This window comes from Prunus persica, chromosome G8 (genome assembly GCF_000346465.2).
Source record: "Prunus persica cultivar Lovell chromosome G8, Prunus_persica_NCBIv2, whole genome shotgun sequence".
In the NCBI taxonomy this organism is placed as follows: Eukaryota; Viridiplantae; Streptophyta; class Magnoliopsida; order Rosales; family Rosaceae; genus Prunus; species Prunus persica.
The window spans coordinates 22167651-22189576 of record NC_034016.1 but is presented as its reverse complement, the minus strand read 5'-3'; the positions used below and the strand labels follow the sequence as shown (position 1 = coordinate 22189576).

At 39.1% G+C, this 21926-nt stretch overlaps 4 protein-coding genes across 8 annotated transcripts; 2 read left to right on the top strand and 2 right to left on the bottom strand.

Annotated features, from left to right (window-relative positions):
* Positions 298-4083, top strand: LOC18767452 (dehydrogenase/reductase SDR family member on chromosome X). 5 transcript variants are annotated; one of them, XM_020570203.1, is made up of 10 exons: positions 298-595; positions 671-868; positions 944-1010; positions 1162-1190; positions 1303-1511; positions 1675-1793; positions 2156-2251; positions 2333-2408; positions 2611-2764; positions 2915-3355. In XM_020570203.1, exons 2-10 carry the CDS (start codon positions 692-694, stop codon positions 3050-3052), a joined length of 1065 nt encoding a protein of 354 aa, XP_020425792.1. In that variant the 5' UTR covers positions 298-595; positions 671-691; the 3' UTR covers positions 3053-3355. The 5 variants fall into 5 exon arrangements, with proteins under 5 accessions (XP_020425792.1, XP_007200822.2, XP_020425790.1 ...); XM_007200760.2 differs by lacking the exon at positions 2915-3355 and adding an exon at positions 3555-4083 and having other exon boundaries at positions 299-595; positions 680-868; XM_020570201.1 differs by lacking the exon at positions 2915-3355 and adding an exon at positions 3555-4083 and having other exon boundaries at positions 299-595; positions 674-868.
* Positions 4723-10372, top strand: LOC18767223 (sucrose synthase 3). The gene is made up of 15 exons (XM_007200899.2): positions 4723-5060; positions 5222-5354; positions 5980-6131; positions 6248-6440; positions 6681-6799; positions 6971-7187; positions 7368-7463; positions 7548-7721; positions 8200-8316; positions 8392-8558; positions 8785-9009; positions 9100-9421; positions 9510-9754; positions 9854-9992; positions 10097-10372. Exons 1-15 carry the CDS (start codon positions 4960-4962, stop codon positions 10127-10129), a joined length of 2433 nt encoding a protein of 810 aa, XP_007200961.2. The 5' UTR covers positions 4723-4959; the 3' UTR covers positions 10130-10372.
* On the bottom strand, positions 10248-14306 carry LOC18767692 (endoglucanase 17). The gene is given in 9 exon segments (XM_007199589.2): positions 10248-11634; positions 11637-11910; positions 12050-12213; positions 12320-12431; positions 12528-12689; positions 12799-12891; positions 13024-13224; positions 13390-13596; positions 13702-14306. Coding segments are annotated over 9 exon segments (1557 nt in total). The 5' UTR covers positions 13972-14306; the 3' UTR covers positions 10248-11560.
* LOC18767106 (pectinesterase) lies at positions 16408-20301 on the bottom strand. Its single transcript, XM_007201117.2, has 3 exons — positions 19068-20301; positions 18812-18972; positions 16408-17217 (listed from the first exon to the last, which is right to left on the bottom strand). Exons 1-3 carry the CDS (start codon positions 19988-19990, stop codon positions 16520-16522), a joined length of 1782 nt encoding a protein of 593 aa, XP_007201179.2. The 5' UTR covers positions 19991-20301; the 3' UTR covers positions 16408-16519.

Here is a 21926-nt window from a genome sequence, read left to right as displayed (position 1 = left end):
CTCTCTAAAAAAGCATTAACACCCACCTTTTGTTCATCATCTTCTGCTGCACCACTTATTAAAAGGCAAAAACAGTCCTATACCATCGGATGCGGGATCCATATTGCATATCAGTCATGGCCCACAAAGTAAAACAATTCTGGTTTTGTCACAAGCCCGCCCAAAGCTGACCTAAAATCTTTTGGGCTGGGTCCAGAATCATTCACTCACAAGCACAACTAATTGGGCTTTTGTCTTTTCTTTTTTATTATTATTATTTTTTCCAATTTCTTACGGAAAAACCAGAAACCAGTCGGGATATTTTCGGGGTATGTCAATTACACAATTTTCAAGTATTTTGCTCCGATTATATCCATTGAATTTGTGTCTCAACTCCAATGAACACATACTAGGCTTTAAATTGGTGATTATGGAAGTAGTTTGCGAAGTCCAAGTTCCAGTCCGACTGAGAAAATCTGCCGCAAGTGCCTGGATCCTACCTAGAGCAGAGCACTCTCTCTGACTCTCTTGAGTCTATGAGCCTCTGAGCCTCTGAGCCTCTGAGCCTCTGAGCCTCTGAGCTTGGCTTGGCCGCTGCCATAGTTTTAACAAAAGAGTAGGCTTTTCCCTCTTTCTCACTTTTGATTTCATTTATTCTTTTCAATAATATTAATATTATAAATTTATTTAGAAGAAGAAGAAGAAGAAGAAGATGATGATGGAGGCACTGGAATTTGTAATGTCCGTGGAATTCTGGAGAATGGCGGTGCTCTGGACATTCTGTCTCCTCCTCTCTTACTGGAAGCTCATTGCTTCAAATTCTTGTCCTTCCAAACCACCACCTTCACCTTCAGCATTTGGACATAGGCCTCTCTGCATTATCACTGGTGTATGTATGCCTTCTTCACTTCTTCTTCTTCAATTTCATTCATTGCTTTATGTAATGTTCTTAATACTTATCCAGGCAACGTCTGGATTGGGTGCGGCTGCTGCCCATGCTCTCTCCGCCCATGGTTTCTTCGTGGTTCTTGGTAAGCGCATTCCTGTTTGTTTTCACTCATCAATCAGTCCTGATGATAGAAAATTGTCATTTCTTTGCAATAATGTTGTCCAATATATGCTAATAAACAACTTCTTTCTCACTTTATAAGAATTAATTAAGATGCATATTCGTCTCTGCAGTTGGACGCTCATCCCACTTGTTAGCAAAGGTAGGTACCCTGTATCTCCTCTTCTTTATAGCTTATTCTTTATTGGGTCGGTGTGGGTGAACCGTAAAACTTGCTTCAAATCGTTTCCTGATATTAATTGTTTGTGTCATAGACGATGATGGACATCAAAACTCAGAATAAGAATGCACATCTCAAAGCATTTCAGGTTGATCTCGCATCGTTCGACTCAATTCTCCAGTTCAAAGCCTCCCTACAGAAGTGGCTTTCTGACTCAGAGATGCACTCTTCCATCCAACTCCTTATAAACAATGCCGGGATACTCGCAACTTCTTCCAGACTCACTTGTCAAGGCTACGATCAGTAATAACTATATTTTTCTTTTTATCTATGTACTGCTATAAGAATTTTTTCTCCCTTCCATTAGTTAACATTTCAATATGGCACTTGGCACTACATCCAGGTTTCCTTCTCATGCATTGCTTACTAATGATTTCACATTTTTCTTTTCTTTCCTTCCTTCCAGGATGATGGCTACAAATTACTTAGGTGCATTCTCTCTGACCAAACTATTATTACCACTTCTCAGAAACAGTCCAATTCCTTCCCGTATAGTGAATGTAACTTCCTTCACACACCGAAGTGGTAAGAATCTTTCCGATATGTGTACTGCGAGTTTTTTAATTCGTATTACTTTGTTGGATTATACATCCGTAAAACCTTAGTTACATCACTATGTTTGTCAGGATAGTTTTGTGCATGACTCCTAGATCATGTCTGGCAAATGATATTTGCCCAATTTTAATGAACTTTATAATACAGGGCAGGATATGCTGTAATGAGAGTCCTTATCCTATCATTTCTGGATATGGACCAATTTGACTAGACCTTGGATGAAAAATGGCTTTCAAGTTTTCTACTCTTGTTGAACTACTTTACCTTAAGATGCTTAAAAAGTTATAAAATGTAAATTTATTACTGATTCTTCCCCTCCCCCGTCTCTTCAGTATTGAATGTCCAGGTTAACAAGGACATTGTATCTGGGAAGTGCTTCGGCAGATCAAAACGGTACCCATATGCTCATGTCTATGAGTATTCCAAACGTAAGCTCTGATTACCATACGAGTTACCCTAGAAAATCTGCTCTTTCTATTCTAATTTGAACATGCCCCTTTTGTTGATAGTATTCCTGCTGCTCTTCTCCTATGAGCTTCACCGGCAACTTGGCTTGATGGATATCTCTCGTCAGGTCTCTGTCATGTATGTGCTTTATAACCTTTCTTCCATTTTTTTTCTTTCTTGAAAGATTTATGCAGAATTGTTAATAGCGAAAATTACCAATTAGTGCATTTGTATCTCCGATTACAATCATTAGACATTGAATCTTAATTTTTCTGGGATTCATGCATTAGATACTAGGTTTTGAAACTTCATTTTAATCATGATTAGTTTTATTTTGAAGTGCTGTGGATCCTGGATTTGTGGAAACCAACATCATGCGAGAAGTTCCCTCATGCCTATCCAGTCTGGCTTCCATAGTTCTAAAACTTCTGGGCCTGTTGCAGTCACCTGAAATTGGGGTTAGCTCCATTCTTGATGCAGCACTCGCCCCACCAGTAAGATTTCCTCATTCTAACTATATGCAGCTTGCTCATGTGAATGTGAATGCCACTGATTGTTTGTCCTATGTGTGTTGCAAACTTAATCAGAGTTTTGTGTCAAATCATCTCAATAGCTAGCTTAACACCAATTCATGTCATTGCCAGTGTTCTACTACTGCTTCCAATTGTGTGTTGTTGTCTTATGCAATGAATATTAAGATATGCGGCATATTATTGTTGAATAGCTCAGCTCCAAAGAAGAATTTTAAGGTAAACAAAGCAATGTTCTGTTCAAGTTCATAGGTATTGTATCTCTTTGAGTAATACAAAGCAATTGAACTGTAACAAAGCTGGGACGAGCAATGTTCATATGTATGGTGTTGATGGGGTAATTTGGTTCAAGTTGTTTAAAATAAAAATAATGTCAACTTTTACTGTTATTTATTCCTAAAGTTTCTAACATGAGAGTCACCATCTTGGAGATGCTGTGAAACATAGCCTGGGTTGTTTAGACTGGTCCTCTGAACAAACCATGTCTTTTGAACTTGAAAATTCCCCTCTTAATATATTTATAACCAGAAATCTGGTGGTTTGAGTGGTGATATCCTTGATTTGAGTTTAACAAGTGTATCGGTATGAATTCTTCTTGCGTGTCACGGAAGCATAATGCTTGCATCAATATGCCCTGCATTAAATGTGAATGCATATTTAGTCGCTTGAAATGGATGGAGTTTTTCAGTGAGATGTAACAATTCAGAACACCAAAAGGTTTGTAATCTGAGGAGCAATTGCGTGTTAATTTCAGGAAACATCTGGCGTATACTATTTTGGTGGAAAGGGTGGGACCGTGAACTCCTCTGTGCTTTCATACGATGCCAAACTTGCCAAGGAACTTTGGAATGCATCGAGTGATCTATTTTTAGAGTCAGAGCTTGCTTCCAAGGAAACCATTTCTGCATCAAATGGTATATCATAGGTAGAATTGCGTGCATATAAACGGACAGAGGCATGTGACTCTTTTTAACGGTAAATTAGATGAAATTGGTCGTTGAAAAAAGATTAGGAGTCAAATCGAAAATTAGTTACAACTCCATCCACAATCATCAACAATCATGACACGTGTAGAAGATATCTGTGTACATAATTTATCCAGGCGTTTTCAACTTTAGATATTCTTATTTGGGATCTGAGATGTGGATGAGAACTTCCAGACCAATTTGGGTTGTGGATAAGGTTAGTATCAATTACCAGTCCACCAAACTAAAAGTCAGACATCAATTTGTCGGATGAACATGATTCAGAATATTCATAATTAAATGTTTGATACTCTAAAAACAATGGGTGTTGAATTATGTGTCTAATACTTGATGTTCTAAACCATTTGTAGTATGTAAGTCCAAAAAACCATTTATGGCAAATTTAAAAACGAGAAAAACCCAAACAAAGTTATGTAAGTCCAAAAAGCCAGCGACCAGTGGGGCTTTGATGGTTTATATAAAATAAATAAATAAAATAAAAGTCCAAAAAACCAGAAACCAGTTAATGGTTTATGCTTTATAGCCGTGGTCGGTGGACCCTTCAACTGCGCATTGTGGAAGGACGTACGATAGCTCATATTCATATCAGAAACTGGTATCCATAGACCATAGTTTTAGTCGGTCAGTGGACCTTATATTCGACGTTAAATATGATTTAGACCAATTGATGAAGATAGTAAATTATGACTTGTAAAAAGAAATAAACTAAAACCAAAAGGAATCCGATGCAATGGTATGGTATATGCGTATGACATAAGGACCCATATAGAGGACAACATATAAAAGGCATGTGTTTTTCAATTACGCGAACGTGTCTTTCACGAGAAGAACTTTTTTGTAACGGGATGTCACCGTGGCGGCGATATTCAAAATCTATCATATATTGTCATATTGCAAAATTAAAATATATAATAATAAATGATTGGCTTAGATCCACTTATCCCCTACAGTATAGACCAGTGTAGTGTAGTAGTGGCTTACCTCGGAGCTACCACGTCACACAATTATTCACACCAAAACTTCGCTCCTTCTCTTTCTATTTATATCTCATCAAGACTTTTCGGAAGAGAGTGAGACTAGAAGAGAAGAAGAAGAAGAAGAAGAAGAAGAAGAAGAATTCCTCCTCCTCCTCCTACTCTTGTTGTTTGTAACATTGATTTTTTTGATTGAATAATGGCGAACCGTCCTAAGCTAACTCGAGCGTTAAGCGTTAGGGAGCGAGTCGAGGACACTCTCGATGCGCACCGCAACGAACTCGTTGCCCTTCTCTCCAGGTTCGCTCATCAAACAAACCTTTTCTTTCTTTCTTTTTTCTCTTAATTAATTATTCTTTCGTCTTCTATTGTTTTCAGCTCTGTTTGTTTCCCGAGAAAATCTGAGATGCACTATGTATGTTGTTAGATGACTGAGTTTCGTTTTTATGTTTGGTTTGAAGGTATGTGGATCAGGGAAAAAGCATATTGCAACCTCATGACCTGCTCGATGAGCTCGAGAAAGTCATCAGCGGTGATGAAGCCAAACAGAAGCTCAAAGATGGTCCTTTTAGCGAAGTCCTTAAATCAACACAGGTGTATTTTCTATCCCGACCTGGTTTTTCTAATTTATATTATTTCCTCACGGAAACTCGATATTGCTAAAAATAAAAACATTTCCAAGTAGTTCTCGTGCACTGTTTATTGATTTCCATGTGATCTGTCAGTAATTGGACATAGGATCAGTTAGTATAACATAACTAAATCCTTTTTCGCCATTCTATGAACCAACTCCTCCTCTGTGATGACGGTGGGAATAAAATCTTTTCACCATCAATTTTCCTAAACAACTGAAGCTATGGAAATTCAATTCCTTCTACAATTGATCTTTTTGGGGTACATAAATAAAAGATGCAACATTGCATTGGCCAACCCAACTCATTTTGTCTAGTATTCCAACTTTTGCTAGTATTTGCTGACTCTCCAAAGAAATAGGACAGATTATCGAGAACTGAATGAAAACAGTTTACAATACTGCTTGTTTTACCTTTGGAAATTTTGGATTTGGATGGGGGTTGCACACGAAAGGTTATTGTTATCAAAATGAATTTTTTGTTTGTGGAGGTTGGGCAATTTTCTTATTTCTTTCCGCACTCCCTGTTTGGTTTTTAAAATGTAAAATTATCTTTCCATGAATAAAAGGTGTATATTATGGTGTCAGGAAGCTATTGTTCTGCCTCCATATGTGGCCATAGCAGTTCGTCCAAGACCAGGTGTTTGGGAATACGTTCGTGTTAATGTGTATGAGCTCAGTGTTGAAGAATTGACTGTTTCTGAATATCTTTGCTTTAAAGAAGAACTTGTCGATGGGAAGTAAGTAAACTTTGTCTTCTGTGAAATATTTATCTTCTCTGACAAGTAAGATTTGTATGAACTTATAAAGCTACGAGTTTTTCTCGATAACATAATTTTCTATGTACATGTATCAGGTCTAATAACAAATTTGTACTTGAGCTCGACTTTGAGCCGTTTAATGCTTCTTTTCCTCGTCCAACCCGGTCTTCATCCATTGGCAATGGTGTTCAATTCCTCAATCGCCACCTTTCTTCTGTTATGTTCCGTAACAAAGATTCATTGGAGCCATTACTTGATTTCCTTCGAGCACACAAATATAAAGGGCATGTAAGTTTGCTGAACAAGGATTGATTTTTGTTTTTATTGTTTGTATGCTACTGTGACCTTTATTTACTTTGATCCTTTTGTCTATATGGTATGAGTTAGTCCTTTTAATTTCATCCTGATAAAGGATTTATAACTTTCTCTAAATATTAAACACCTGGAATATAAAGTATTCAAACTAGTTGGTGTTTTTGTATGAGGGCTTTCTTGAGATAGTTAACTTAATTTTAAAAAATTGTGTAGGCGTTGATGTTGAATGATCGGATACAGAGCATTCCCAAGCTTCAGTCAGTTTTGGGGAAGGCTGAGGATTATCTTTCTAAGCTTCCACCCGAGACACCCTCTTCTGAGTTTGAATATGTGTAAGCTTACATACCAGACACACTTGCACACACAAATCAATACCTATGTTCTCTCTGCCAGACTACAACTGCCTCATAGAATTAATAACTGAAATGGAGATGTACTTTAGAACAGTATAGTTGCAATTCCTGGTATCTTATGCCTTTTGATTTCCTGTTACTTGTATGTAGATTACAAGGAATGGGTTTCGAGCGAGGATGGGGAGATAATGCAGTACATGTATTGGAGATGATGCATCTTCTCTTAGATATCCTTCAGGCTCCTGATCCTTCTATATTGGAGACATTTCTTGGGAGAGTACCAATGGTGTTTAATGTTGTCATTTTGTCTCCACATGGATACTTTGGACAAGCAAATGTTTTAGGCCTACCTGACACTGGCGGGCAGGTATTATTTGCCGTGTTTTTTTTTTTAAATGTCTAACAGGCTCCATGAATCTTGTTGTTTATCCTTGCATTACCTCTTCATACCTATACTTTGGGTACAGTGTAATCTTTTATGATGAGCTTTTAGATGTTAGCTATCAATGCAACATAACAATTGAGAATTTACATAATGTATATGCAGATTGTCTATATACTAGACCAAGTGCGCGCCCTTGAAAATGAAATGCTGCATAGAATTCAGAGGCAAGGATTAGATATCGCTCCAAGGATCCTTATCGTAAGTGTCTTTATCCTTATTGTAGGAATCCTTATGGTAGATTTTGTGTGCACAAGTTCACGCATTTTTCACTGGTCGTTCAAGGTGACCAGGCTAATACCTGATTCAAAAGGAACTACATGCAACCAGCGGCTGGAAAGAGTCAGTGGAACAGAGCACACCCATATTTTAAGAGTTCCTTTTAGATCGGAGAAAGGAGTTCTTCGTAAGTGGATCTCAAGGTTTGATGTATGGCCTTATTTGGAGACCTTTGCAGAGGTAAAATTCGGATAATGCGTCAAGCTCTAATTACTCTTATCATTGAAAATAGTGCTTTAAATCTGACACAGTATATATGGGAATTATTCTTTATATTTTGATTGAACTGATAATGCGTCATAAATCTATACCTTGAAGAAAGGGCACTTTCTATATATGTCAATTCAGAGATCCCTGATATCCACTGTTGTCAGTTCTCTTACAAGTAGTAAATCTGAAAAGTTATGCTTTCTGCGATTTCATCATCTTAAATGGATAAGTTTTCTCTGTCCATCCGCATCACTGTTGTAGACTCATAGCTTTGGTAACCCTTCCTCTCATGTCACTGATGCCATTATCTCATGTCGCTTCCTTGATTCTGAAAGTACACATGACTTTATTCACTCATTGCATATTCAGAATTATATAGAACTATTCACTCATTCATGCTTTTTCAGTTTTTGATGTCTGATGTCGTCATTGTTTTGCATGTGATCAGGATGCTGCAAGTGAACTTACTGCTGAGTTACAGGGATATCCAGATTTTATAATTGGGAATTATAGTGATGGGAATCTTGTTGCATCTTTGTTGGCTTACAAAATGGGAGTTACACAGGTTCGGTATCTTTGCAGCTGTAAAGTTTATCCTATTATCTAACAAGAATGTTATCTTAAGTTTTGATATGTACAGTGCACGATTGCGCATGCATTGGAGAAAACAAAATATCCAGATTCAGATATATATTGGAAGAAGTTCGAGGATAAATACCATTTCTCATCTCAATTCACGGCTGACCTTATAGCCATGAATAATGCAGATTTTATAATCACCAGCACATACCAAGAGATTGCAGGAACGTAAGTCTTCCAACTCAGTTGTGTTCAGTTTAATCTGGCATTATCCATGTCGGTTTAGACTGCTTTGGTTTTCTTAATACAAAAAAGCAACCTACCTCATTACTTAATCATCAATGGTGGTTTTGACATTTGGAGTGTCATTGCTTCTCCAAATTCATCCTCATTCTTTGTTTCAGTGATGTTAATTTCCTTCTTTGCTTAAGGTTTTCTTTATCTGTTCTTTCAGGAAGAATACTGTTGGTCAGTATGAGAGCCACAGCTCTTTCACTCTTCCGGGCCAGTACCGAGTTGTTCATGGAATTGATGTGTTTGATCCAAAGTTCAATATCGTGTCTCCTGGAGCAGATATGGCCATTTATTTCCCTTACTCTGAAAAGACAAAGAGACTTACGTCCCTACATGGTTCCATAGAAGAGTTGCTGTATGATCCTGTCCAGAATGATGTGCACATGTGAGTTCCTTCATGGTATATCAAATGTGACAATACAAGTATTTTGTGGCAGTCACTTGATAATGTGATATTTCTTCTTTCTTGGCTCAGTGGCACACTAGATGATCGTTCAAAGCCCTTATTGTTCTCAATGGCAAGGCTGGACCGGGTGAAAAACATATCTGGGTTGGTCGAGTGCTATGCTAAGAATCCCAAACTGAGGGATCTGGTAAACCTCGTCGTGGTTGCTGGTTACATTGATGTGAAGAAGTCAAAAGATAGAGAAGAGATTGAAGAGATTGAGAAGATGCATGGTCTTCTAAAGGAGTACAAATTAAATGGTCAATTTCGATGGATTTCAGCCCAAAATAACCGAGCACGTAATGGTGAGCTATATCGTTACATAGCAGATACACGAGGTGCTTTTGTTCAGGTACATTATATATAGGCGCCAGTCAATTTGTTTCATAGAGAACTCCTGGGGCAATCTAATTTACTTTTTTTGGTGTTTGTAATCGCAGCCTGCATTGTACGAAGCTTTTGGACTGACAGTTGTGGAGGCCATGACCTGTGGCCTTCCAACATTTGCCACTTGCCATGGTGGCCCTGCCGAGATTATTGAGCACGGTAAATCAGGATTTCATATTGATCCTTATCACCCTGAGCAGGCTGGTGCCCTTATGGCAGATTTCTTTGAACGTTGTAAGGAGGATCCAAGCTATTGGAGTACATTCTCAGATGCAGGCCTTAAAAGAATTTATGAAAGGTTAGTCTCTTTTATACACTTGTGTGGTGGGATAGCATTAGTACTTGTTTAAAAACAATGTGTGTAATGAATTCTGGCGGGACCTTTGTAACATTGCAGGTACACATGGAAGATTTATTCAGAAAGGCTAATGACATTGGCTGGTGTTTATGGTTTCTGGAAGTATGTGTCAAAGCTAGAAAGGCGTGAGACCAGACGATATCTCGAGATGTTCTACATTCTGAAGTTCCGTGATTTGGTGAGTAGTTAGTATTATTGTTATTGTTACGTGAATGACAATCCTTGGTTGAGATCAAATGAATTCTCTTCATAAAATTCATTATGCTTGAATTGTTGTTTCAGGCAAGTTCTGTTCCTTCAGCAAGTGATGAGTGATGCGTGGTGATGAATGACATCAAAAGCTTCAATTGCTGAGCTGTTGAAGCCATAACTCAGTGACTCTGATTCACAAGGTAATGGTTGTACAGATAAAATAAAGTTACGCTTTGTGTTGTGTGTGTATGTATAAGTAATAAAATTGAACTGGATCCAAGCTCTTCTGCTGCGGCATTGTAATATCATATCTATGCTCCGAATAAAATTACAATAAAATAAAGCTCTTGTGAACGGATTGATATATGCCTGCCAAAACAAATTGTCATGGGTTACGAATTTTTTCAAAAAACGAAAATCTTATAATTGGAAAACAATATATGTTAACAAGATAACACAATATCATATCATATGAACGTTTTTGCAGGACACCACGTACAATGAAACCGAAAATGGACACTTTTTTATTTGCGTCCACAGGTTACTGGTTGGTTACTGGGCTCTACACCAAAAGAGCCTGTGTTCAAATATTAAATCAAAGAGTATATTTTATGCTCTGCTCCAATCCAAGCCAATCCATTCCAGTCATCCTTAGTTGGGGGATGTCTTTTAGTCCCTTCCTTGTAACTTATTATTGCCACGTGATCTCTCTGTCTCTCTCTCTTTGCCAGAAACAGAAAGACTAGGCCTAAGCCACTTTCTCGCGCTTTACACTCTCTTCTTCTGACACCTGAGATTGCTGACAAGCCTGCCTGCATGCATATAACCAGCTTTTTTGACCCATATCACATGCTACTACACAAAATCTTCTTCCTTACATGTATTTTCACCCTCATTTTCAACGGTCAAATACTCTCTCTCTCTCTCTCTCTCTCTCTCTCTCTTTAACCACCAAAGTACCAACCAACAGTAACTAGAATATTTAATCACTTGTTACATTATCCACTGCAACCCAATTCTCCTTGTTCTTAATCATGTTTTTCTTGCTTGTTACAAGTGATGTGGTTTCCGGAATCTAGGACCATTGTTGTTAGATAGCTTTATTTAGGTTTCTTGTATTTATTTAGGTCCTTGGGCAGAACGTCCCACGATTTCCATATTTGAATACCAAACCACACTATGTTATTGCTAGTTTAACACTAGGGGACAAACGTAGACGAACAAGCTAAGCTACCAAATTAGAGTAAAGTTGAAAACTTAAAAAGCATCTCCAATCTTAGAGCCCATAAACTTTTGCAAATAAACACCGTTACTGGCACGAAACTTTCTCTTGCACCAGAGGAAACAACAATATTTATATGAACCAAGCCAAGACCTACTACATGATCTAGACCTTGACCATTGTGTTGTGCTTCGCAGTTTGCGAGAGCTCTTAATCTCGACCCTATCACCACGTGCACTTTGCATCCATAACTAAAAAGAAGAGCTTACTTTACTAATATTTAAAACAAACCCAAAACACCTGACAAGATGGAGAATCTCTCAAGAAGAAAACTAGCTTGGGTCTTTAGCTACATCTGCCCAAATGAGTGCGCAAGATAAGCTAGTGTCCCTACTAGGGGTGCGTTAATATACGTGGCTGGCTCTGACTGCTCATAATCTGACCGTTGATCTGGGAACCTGTCATGCTGGTCGGGCCCACCAATCACTGCACCCACCAGGATGTTGGGGTTTGGGGACTGGGACCTCATCACATTGAACCCAGAAGAGCACTGGATCTTGGCTGGGTGTGCGGCAATGGACGGCAGGGATGAGCCCCTGTGGTGAATCCTTTGGGGGTACCTTGGGCCATACCCCACCATGTAGGACATCTTCAAGGGATTGTCTCCTAGTAGGTAATCCACCTGATAAAACATTCATAACAAAATTAAAAAGAGATTAATTAAGACATAGATACTTGCTTAGCTGGTTTGTTGTTCAAGTATCCTTTAATTAGCAAAAGAGGAATGTCTTTAACATGAAATGTGTTTGTGGGACACTGACCTGTCTTTTGGCAATAGCTCGGAGCCTCTTAGGGGTGATGGCGGTTCCACCACAATTGACCACCTGGCGGGCAGTGGTTAAGTATTTGGCGTAGCTTAAGAGCAGAAATGAGGTGGAGGTCACATATTGCATGTTGCTATCATTCATTTTGAAAAGAAGACCACCTGCAACAAAAACCAAGACCAATACTAGCCGTTACAAACAGGACCACTCTCTAGTCTTTTACGAGAGAGAGAGAGAGAGAGAGAGAGAGAGAGAGAGAAACAATACCTGGGGTGTATTGGGCTGAAGAGTAAGAGGCTCCTGGTATGATTGAACAGATAAAACTATCTGCATGACCTTTGTAGTCATGGAGGGATCTGACCCTTTGGATGAGGAATGCCTGTAAAATCAAAGGGCGCATTATAGATCAAAAGAATGAGGAACATAAAAGATAAAGCCAGCTGCAAAAACAAGTTTTTAATTATAGAAATGGGACCTTGGAAAGAAGAATTCTTGCTCCAACATGCTTATTATCCCATCCAAATGTGTTATCAAACTCGGCGGCTCCAAGGATCTGGCCATTAGCTTGAATGTAGTTGAGATAGGTTGGATTTTTGGTGGCCTTTTGCAGCCAAGCAGCAGCCCACAGTAGCTCATCCTAACATTATCAGGAGACAAAAAAGATGACACCTTTAGGTTTAGCCACCCTCTAGAAAGTAGAAAGAACAATATAATTTGGGTATTGGAAAATTAACTGAAAAGTATACCTGATAACCAGAGTAATCACAATAGAAGGGGCACACATATTTCTTCAATCCAGTGCTGTAGGCTCCTCTGTGCTTATCAGCAAACTCAAACACCTGGACCCAGAAGCAAACATGATCTCAGTTTTTGGGGAACTTTGGAAGAACAGTAGAGAAAGACCCACCCTGTTTCTTATTTCTTTTGGGGTTAAAGTTTCAAGTTTGGTTTAGCTTCACATATTTACTTACGCTGATAGCCCTCCTGGCCAAAAGTTTGGAGTAAGTACGGTCACTTCTTCTGAAGACCAATGATGCAGCTGCAAGAGCAGCAGCAGTTTCAGCTGCTACTTCAGAACCAGGGGTGTTTTGGTCAATCTTGAAAACACTTCTTGGGGTATCCATGTCTTCTGGTCTCTCCCAACAAGCATGGTCCTTGTTAGCATCACCAACCTACCAAGTAACACCCATAATCAACCTTAGCGCTCATGTTCTTATCCCCCAATAAATTTTGTTAATTTCTGATAGAACCAAAAAAAAAAAACAATAGGGAACAAAATGCCTGTTCTCTAAAAGAAAGAATAGACACAAGAAATATGAAGAATGCAGAGCAAAAACCTGAACATAGATGGTGCCTGGGTGCGCAGTTGCTTTGAGCAGGTAATCAGTAGCCCAACGAATGGCTTCCTTGGCATTCTGCAACTCACCGTTCATCAACCCACCAAACTCAATAACACTCCATGAAAGCATGGTGGTGGTAAAAGCCATGGGAAACCCAAACTTCACATTGTCCCCTGCATCATAGTACCCTCCAACCAAATCAACCTGCATTTGAGAGCACCACATAGAATACAAATGAGGAAAATCCCAGTTGAGAAAGAAAACCAAAACAAAGAAAGACAGAAAGAAAAAAGGTGGGTTTTTGCATACATGCAGGGCTGAGCCATCTGAAAGACCAGAATCTCTCCTCCAAGAAATCCTCTGGTTAGAAGGGAGCTTCCCTGACCTCTGGCCTTCAAAGAAGAGGATGGACTTAGTGAGAGCATCTCTGTAGTTGTGACTGGCAAAGCGAGGATGGCGATGGCGTTGGATTGGGTTGTGGTAGTGCCCAGGAAAGGCATTGGCATTGCAGAGCAGCTGAGTGATAAAGCAAGAGAGGAGGAGAAATACAAGTGGGAAAGAGAAACCAAACAGAGCCATTTTGGCTGCCCCAAGTAAAAAGGTAATAATACAATACCCAACCAACAAACCAACTGCCAACCTATGGAACTGGAAGCCGCAGTGGAAGAAGCAGACACCTCCCTCCCTTTGTATTTATAAACTGCTAGCTAGCTGGGTCTCTCTTTAACGTGCTAGGTCATAATCATAATTAACTCCACATCCTCCATAATGGCTTTGGCTTTTGTTAATTAAGATTTAAATTATCCTTTTGCAAATGAGGCATATTTGTCACTGTTTTGGTCCACTCACTGTGTAAGGTAATGTGCATGTCCCTTCTGATATTCTGGAATGCCTCTGCCCCCATTAACAATACTTGTCCCATCCCATGGAGGGGCCTTACTCTCATTTGCAAAAGAAAGCTCAAATAATATTTTTGGTGTTTCACTTATTTATCAGGAAATTACAGATAGTTTAAAATAATAATAACAAAAGGCAAATTTAATGCCTTGGAGATTACTGGTCACGGGCTTTTAATCTGTAGAAAAATTTGATAAAATAATAAGTTGGTTTTTGAACCCTTGTTTGATTGTTATGGTTACAACTGAACTGGAGTAAGCTCCAATTGCTTTGGAACTGAGCTTAGAGGAACTGTTGCCCATACTCTATGACACACACAGTCAAAAACTAGTGTCAGAGAAAGGTGATGAACACGTATAAAGATGGGCTCGAATTCGACATTTGAACTGAAATAATATGCTGTCGGAGAAAAGTAGTGAGCCTAAACGTTCCGGTGCAGATGTTTGAGTTGTGAGATTGAAATCACCCGTCACAAAATGGTCAATAAAGACCCATTCATAAGTACCAATGCTTGTGATGGAGCTCATGAATCAAGAAATATGGATAAGAAGCCAAAAGAACACCTCAACTTCTGGTTCTAAGCCACCACTGACCTGACCTTACGGATTTTGCACAAAATTAACAGCAGCATTTGATAACTTGGACAAAGTTAGAAGAAGCTCTCTAAACAGCCTCATCTCTAGTCAGGATCAGGATGAGCAAAAGATAATATCATGATGAATCCCTACTTACTTTGAAGCATGTGCTGTGAAAAAGTTTTCTTTCTTCCTATGACCACCAGTGCCATGTTGAGAAGATTACTTGTTTTTTTTTATTTTCTAATGATCGGTCTGTTTTGTGTTTGCATATGCGATACAGCATCATATTACATGGTGGGGTATTTTGAGCCTTATTTTTTTTATATAATTACAAGAGGACCCCAAAAGCCAAAGCATTTTACCCACCATACACATTCTTGAGTAAGTTTTGTTATACGTAAAATACAAGGGGCCAGACAACAAAAGGTAGCAGCCAGAAGAAAAAAAGGAAATGGAACACACAATGAAGATTGAAGAGTTTTGGATAAGAGCATTTACACTGGAACCACCAAAGTTCTAGATTCGATTTTCTTTTTCCCAATATCAGTTGTATTTATAAAAATATAATAAGGGGAATTAATAATAATGAAAATGGATGATATGATGCGTTCAATTATGGAGCTAGCTTCTGGTGAGAAACCGATTGCCCAGATTTGACCCCTGTAGACTGCAGATGGATCCAGTCCAGTGTAGAGAGAGGCTTTAGAGAGAGAGAGCATGTTTGTGAAAATGGCTTATTCGGATCATGATCATGGGCTCCTCTGGTATGGTGGAACCCTCCCACATGGCTAAAACATGCATTCATGTTCATCTTCTTGCTCTGCCTCTCTGTAAAACAAGACAAGTTATATATAGACAGTAACGAATCAATTCAACATGACCTAAAAAGCTGACACCGTGACACCATATTCATTTTCTTTCCTGTTTTCCATTTTAGAATGCAATCAACTAAATAAATTAGCTCGACTTCAAAATTCAATGGATGGGGGTCGAGTCGACTGGACTTGTCCATTTCAATGTGCAATGTGTGCTCTCTTCTTCATTTCTAATCCTTAAAATAAATGCTATGCCTTTCAACTATCTTCTACCTCTGCTCTGCATTCATCACATTTGGATAATGAACATACTTTGTTATTGAAGGAGGAAAAGGAAAAGAGACTCCTCTGGTGGGGTCCCACCGTCCCAAGCTCATGGCATCAATTGACATGGTACCTTTATTTTCTTCTCGAAATCTTGTCATGGCATGTCAATTATTTTTTCAGCTCAGCTTTCATTATTTCCTGACATCCCGCCATTTACGGTGTTGTTGCAGAAATTGGCATCGTTCTTTATGGAGACGGACTAAAATGCATGCCAATAATGCTAACTTTTAAGACATAAACTCTTACTCCATGTGTAAATTAATTTAATCTACGAGAATAGAGACTCGAACTTTAATGCAAGAAATAAACTCGTTGTCCTGATCAACCGGCCTATTTCATGTTTACATTTTGATATATGAATTTTGTGTTTTAGGCTAACCATTGATGTATATGAGGAGGAGACAATTAAGAGGCACACATATAATATATAATATAACGCAACATAATAGTATTATGTTACATTAATTAATTTAAAGATGGGCCTGCCTGGAGCGTGCGTAATATTTCTGCTCAAGGAGTCAAACCAATGAAGTAAGGAATATTGGTAGCATTGAGCCACTCATTTCCTTGTATAAACGGCCCAACCGTAAACTGATTCGCCTCAGCTGAGCTGTTGATGACCCGGTAACCCGGCCACGTCACCCTCGCGCTTGTATTCGAACCGGGTCCTCGGTTCAAATACTCCCCATAATACAACGTACTCAATGCAAACGTGCCATTCCACTCCAGCCAACCAGCGGGCTCCACCAAATCATCAATGTATGATTTCATGTAAACCGTCCTAGAATACTCTTTCCACGGACGGCCCAGATACGTTTTGAACATTGCCTTGACCGGGACCAGATCAGAAGCGGCTGCGACTTTGGAGTTCAAGATGGAAATGCCAGTGTTCTGGTTGGGGTCCTCACGGCCTTGGGCCGTGAACATGTTCTTCTGGTTTTCGTTTGGTTTGCGCGCGTAGAGGTTGCAGTTCTGGAGGACTACGGCGGCGTTGCCGAAGATGAAATCGACGGTGCCGTAGATGTCGCATTCGCGGTAGAATTGGCGGAGGGAATGAACGTAGAGGGTGTCTTGGTAGCCCACGAAGCTGCACTTGTAGAATGCAGAGAAATCAGAGCCGCTCCTAAAGGCTACCGCTTGGTGTTTGCTTGGGCCTGCTGCGTTCTCAAACGTAATGCCTTGGGCTATGAACCCGTCTCCCACAACAGCTGAAACCACAAACATAACAAACCCATTAGATTTTCGTTAGTCAAGCCCAGTCTGATTTTTTACATACAAACTTCCGGGCTCAAAATAGTCTACATGGCCCCCAGCTTAGTAGATCTTAAAGTAAGCCAACCCTGTAGATTCTAAATTAGTCTAATCTACAGAGAGGTGATTTGAAGTGGGGTGCAAAGGGACATATTTACTGCCTGACCAAATGACTTTTCATATATATCAAATTGTCAATGTTGATCCATTTATTCATATGCAATTTTGAATTACTCGTCGTTTTAATCCGAATTTATGATTTATCCATGTTGCTTTGGACATTGTTTTTGTCCAAAATAAGAAGACGTCTAGTCCACATCACCTCATTATCAGAACCCAAAATGTATTGTCAGACTTTTTTTATATAAAATATATATATATAGAAAGAAGAAAAAGAAATGGGACCAACATATGAAGTTTTTCATGTGAAGCGCCAATTATATTTAGAATATGACTAAAACTTTTGTAATAAGATGCAAAGATTTTAGTTGTAATAAGATGATTGATTTTTGAAAGTAAAAAAGGATGAATATCTTTTGCCCGACAAATTTATGTTTGTACGCGTTTCTTTCGTTCTATCATCCACAAGACACGGGCATATACGAAAGTGGCCAGATGGGGTCCTCCTCCTGCGCCACCGACACTTGACAAAATCTGATGATCATCATCGGCCGTGAGAGAGAGGAAATGCTCTAGGGACCCATCGACTTTCCGTCACTTTCTTGTGGGGAGCATGAGCAATGAGCATCCCTTTGACAAAAGTCAGCTTAGCTTAGCTAACATGGAGTTGGGATAACTACTTGCAGCTAGGGTTGCTTATATTTTAAAAAAGATCAATGTCAATGATTTGCCTCCCCCTAGGCTAAGCTCTATGACTATAATCAATAAACTTTTTGGTTCCTATTATATATATAAGGAAATTTTCAGTACATGTTTGTTAACAAGTAATTTAAAGTACTAAGAATCGCTCCCTAATCCCTAGTTGACTAGTTCTTTGTTTATTCAATTCTACGGACACATTTTTGGCTCTATGTAGTTGTGTGACATATATGGTCCTACAAGTAAGAACACGAGTCCTACAGCTTAAGGCACCTACTATTCTATGCAACATGCCAACCTCACATGCACTCTCACTCACGAGTCGCCAGCGCACCAAACTTTTTCGAAATTGAAGAATGTTGCACCCCAAAACAATTCAAAAAACAAATCTACTTTTTTTTAGTAAATTTGAGTTTTGACCCGTTAAGCTTCAAATCTTGGCCATATCTTTTCCATTAATTAATCACCACTGCTCACCAGTGCGAAGAATTTGCATATGTCACGAGAATACTATTGTTTTGTTATTTCGTTAAATTATATTTTTTTATGTGAAAAAGTTAATATAACGAAACGTAATTGGTTGAGATATCAAAATAATATTATCCACGTGATATACAAATCTTTCTCCACCAAGTTAATAATTCAAAACGACGAGGTGTAACAGGAAAACATAAGCAATAATGAAATCCCTAAATAAATTGAAGTTGTTGAGATGAGAAGAGGAAAACTCACCGACTGTGGCTGATCGGAAAGTAGTCCAGCCATCCACCACATTCCTACTGGCTTTCACAACCGTCTTTCCAATCCCATCACCCAAGAACATCAACTTCGTCTTCTTCCTAACAACCTCCACATTCTCAAAATATGCCCCGCTTTTTATGTATATCACAAACCTATATTTATATATATGAATCAATATCCAACATTTCTCAAAAGACATTACTATATAATTAACTGTTACAAATTGAATTATTATTTAGAAAATTACCTGGTTGCACTTGAATTTGGAGCCACGGCTACAGCCTCGCTGATAGTAGTGAAGTTTCCAGTGCCGTCCTTGGCCACCACCAAATCGTATTTTGTCCCATTCACCACGGACTGCAAGAGCTTTCGATCTTTCGATGAAACCCAAGTAGGGAACCCATTTCTCATGGGTCCAAACTCAGGGAACATCTCCGACGACGTCGACGACTTAGAGTTCTCGTACTTAAGAGCTCCGGGAATCTTCTTGAGCATGACCAGGGCATTGCTCACGTGCTGAGAGATGGTCTGCAATCTGCTTTGAATTTCATGCCTCACAATTCCAGTGTCGTTAAACCCATCAAGACACGTGTACTGGTTGGTCATTGCGCCGCTGAGCAAGGTCTTCAAGTCGTAGTAGCGGTCGGAGCTGAGCTTCTCGACGGAGAGGTCAGAGATGACTGCTTTGAGCTCGGCAATGGTGTCGTCGAAGAGCTCGAGGCAGTCGTCGAGAGCTATTTGCTGAAGGGCGTCGAGCTTCTTGAACTGTTTTTTGATAATGCCGGTGCAGTTGGAGGAGGAGGCTTGGACCTCCGAGACGGTGTGGGAGACGGTGTAGGATATGATCTGTGGGACTGATTTGGTGGAGAGATCTGGGAAGGTGGAGAGGGTGGAGACGCAGAGGTCTTTGTAGAGTGTGTCTTGGCATGCCGAGTGGGCTGCTAATTGAATGCGGTTGTGGACGTGTGTTTTGGGGGTGATTGAGTTTGAATTTCTCAAATGGGTATTTGAAAAGAGAAGGATTAGGAGGAGAGCTGAAGTGGGGAGCACAGAGAGCAAGAGTTTTGTTCTCCTTCTTAGATTATACATGGTGGTTGTGGTGTGTAAGCTCGAAGGAAAACTCATGTGTTTGTGTGAGACAAAGACCGAGAGAGGTGGGGAGGAGGGCATATATCATAATCATATATAGGTGAATGAATAGGGGCAGGTGGCTGATGATAGTTAAAATGAGTTAAAAGGCATTATCATTCACCAAACAAATAATTTGTTGAGTTTAATTTAGATAATGCTCTCATGACGATAGCTTAAAAAGTGTTATCAGTGTATTATTAGGAATGAGTGAGTGAGTGAGTGAGTCTGTAGATAGAGATGACAATGGTGATGATGAGCATGAAAAGAAAAGGGCTAGTTAAGGAACTATCTTGAAATACAATGGTGATATTCCTTCATGATTGGGTTTGGAGGACGATATGTGCAGTGCAAGCTTCGTCCTTCACGCCAGGATACGGACCACAATCTTATCTTTGTTCTCTGTTTCTTCTACTCTGTTTTTGTGTCGTCAATTTACTACCTCATCCTATGTCACAAGGCTAGGTGTACTGACGAAGAAAGATGGTCCTATGAAGGCTGTGGCTACTGTAACATTAGGCGCCAAAGATTGTTTTCTACGCGATTATATTTTTCGCATATTTTTATTAGGCATTAACCTTAATTAATTAATTTCCTGAAACGGTATTTACAATATTGTAATCACTAATCAGAAATTTCCCTTTCTTTTCTCACGAGTCTCTGTACGGCAGGCAAGACAGTGTTGTTCTATTATTGGATTGGAGCTCAAAAACAGGGCCTGCCAGAGAAGAGAAAGGGAAGAAAATGGTCTCAATTCAAATCTCACGATATGCACATTGTGTCCTTCTGTCCGCTTGTGATATGAGAATCAATGTCCAATTACACTGCAAGATTGAGCTTCAGAGCTTGCAGAGAAAAACGATGCCTTTATCTCGAGAAATACTTCCCTATTCCCGTTTCATTGTTCTTTTTTCTTTATCAATAGGGCAGAGTAGAGCAATGAAACAAAGATGTCCTCTTAATATGTATGTAAAGAGCTGCTTAGCTTAGCATAGCTTAGGTAGCTGGCTTGCTACATTTTATTTGGTGAAGAAGAAAAGAAGAAGCTAATGGGATCGCGAAGCATGAAGTTAACTATTTCAGTCGGCCAGGTCGTCTATCATTGACCGGCATCTAAAGCCCCGCTACCAATCAATAACTTGAATATTGGTATTTTGCTGGCCTAACTTGTTAGATTATACATTTAACTTTGAATTCAAACAGCTCCATATTTGACATTAATAGTGGATAGTTTTTCTCCAAGCTACTCTACAAGCACTTCAAAAGGTGCAGCTAGCTTCGTTTGTTTATGCCACCTCCTCTCTGTTAAAAACTATTTTTTTTAATCTCTTCTTTGCATTGACTGAAAGCTATTGGAACTTGTTTTAAATTAAATTACCACTGTAATTTCACTTCTCATTAAATTAAACTAACTCTAGTGTAATGCCCTCATACCAAATAAAACAACTTCGAATTTCAAACATTCGGTTGCCAAGAAATTCAACATTCTGCTTAATTTGACTTCCAAGGAATATTAATTAGTGCACATGTTACACTTTTGACGAAAAAGAAAGATGACTCTAAAATAAAGACATCCTCTCATATATATGGTAATGATAACGGTAAGTAGCACTTTTTTTTTTAATCAATGCAAGTTGAATCATTCGAATTTTAAAACTTTTTTTAATATTGGAGTGATTATAGAACTATACGGTAGTACGGTCATATTATACATCTTGTATACGTATTATAATATAAGGGAATATTTATGCAAATGACCCACTAGTGTAGTGGTTTTGAGTATTTACTCCCTCAGGCAAGGTCCTGGGTTCGAGTCCTAGCATCCGTGTTGTGTGTGTGAGTTTAATATGCTATCGCCCCTTTCAATAAAAAAGGTCCTCAGAAAAAAAACTGTCGTTCACATATATTAGAACTACGTGTACAAGATGTACTACGTGACCGTACTACCATGATATTCTATAATTTCTCATTGAGAAGA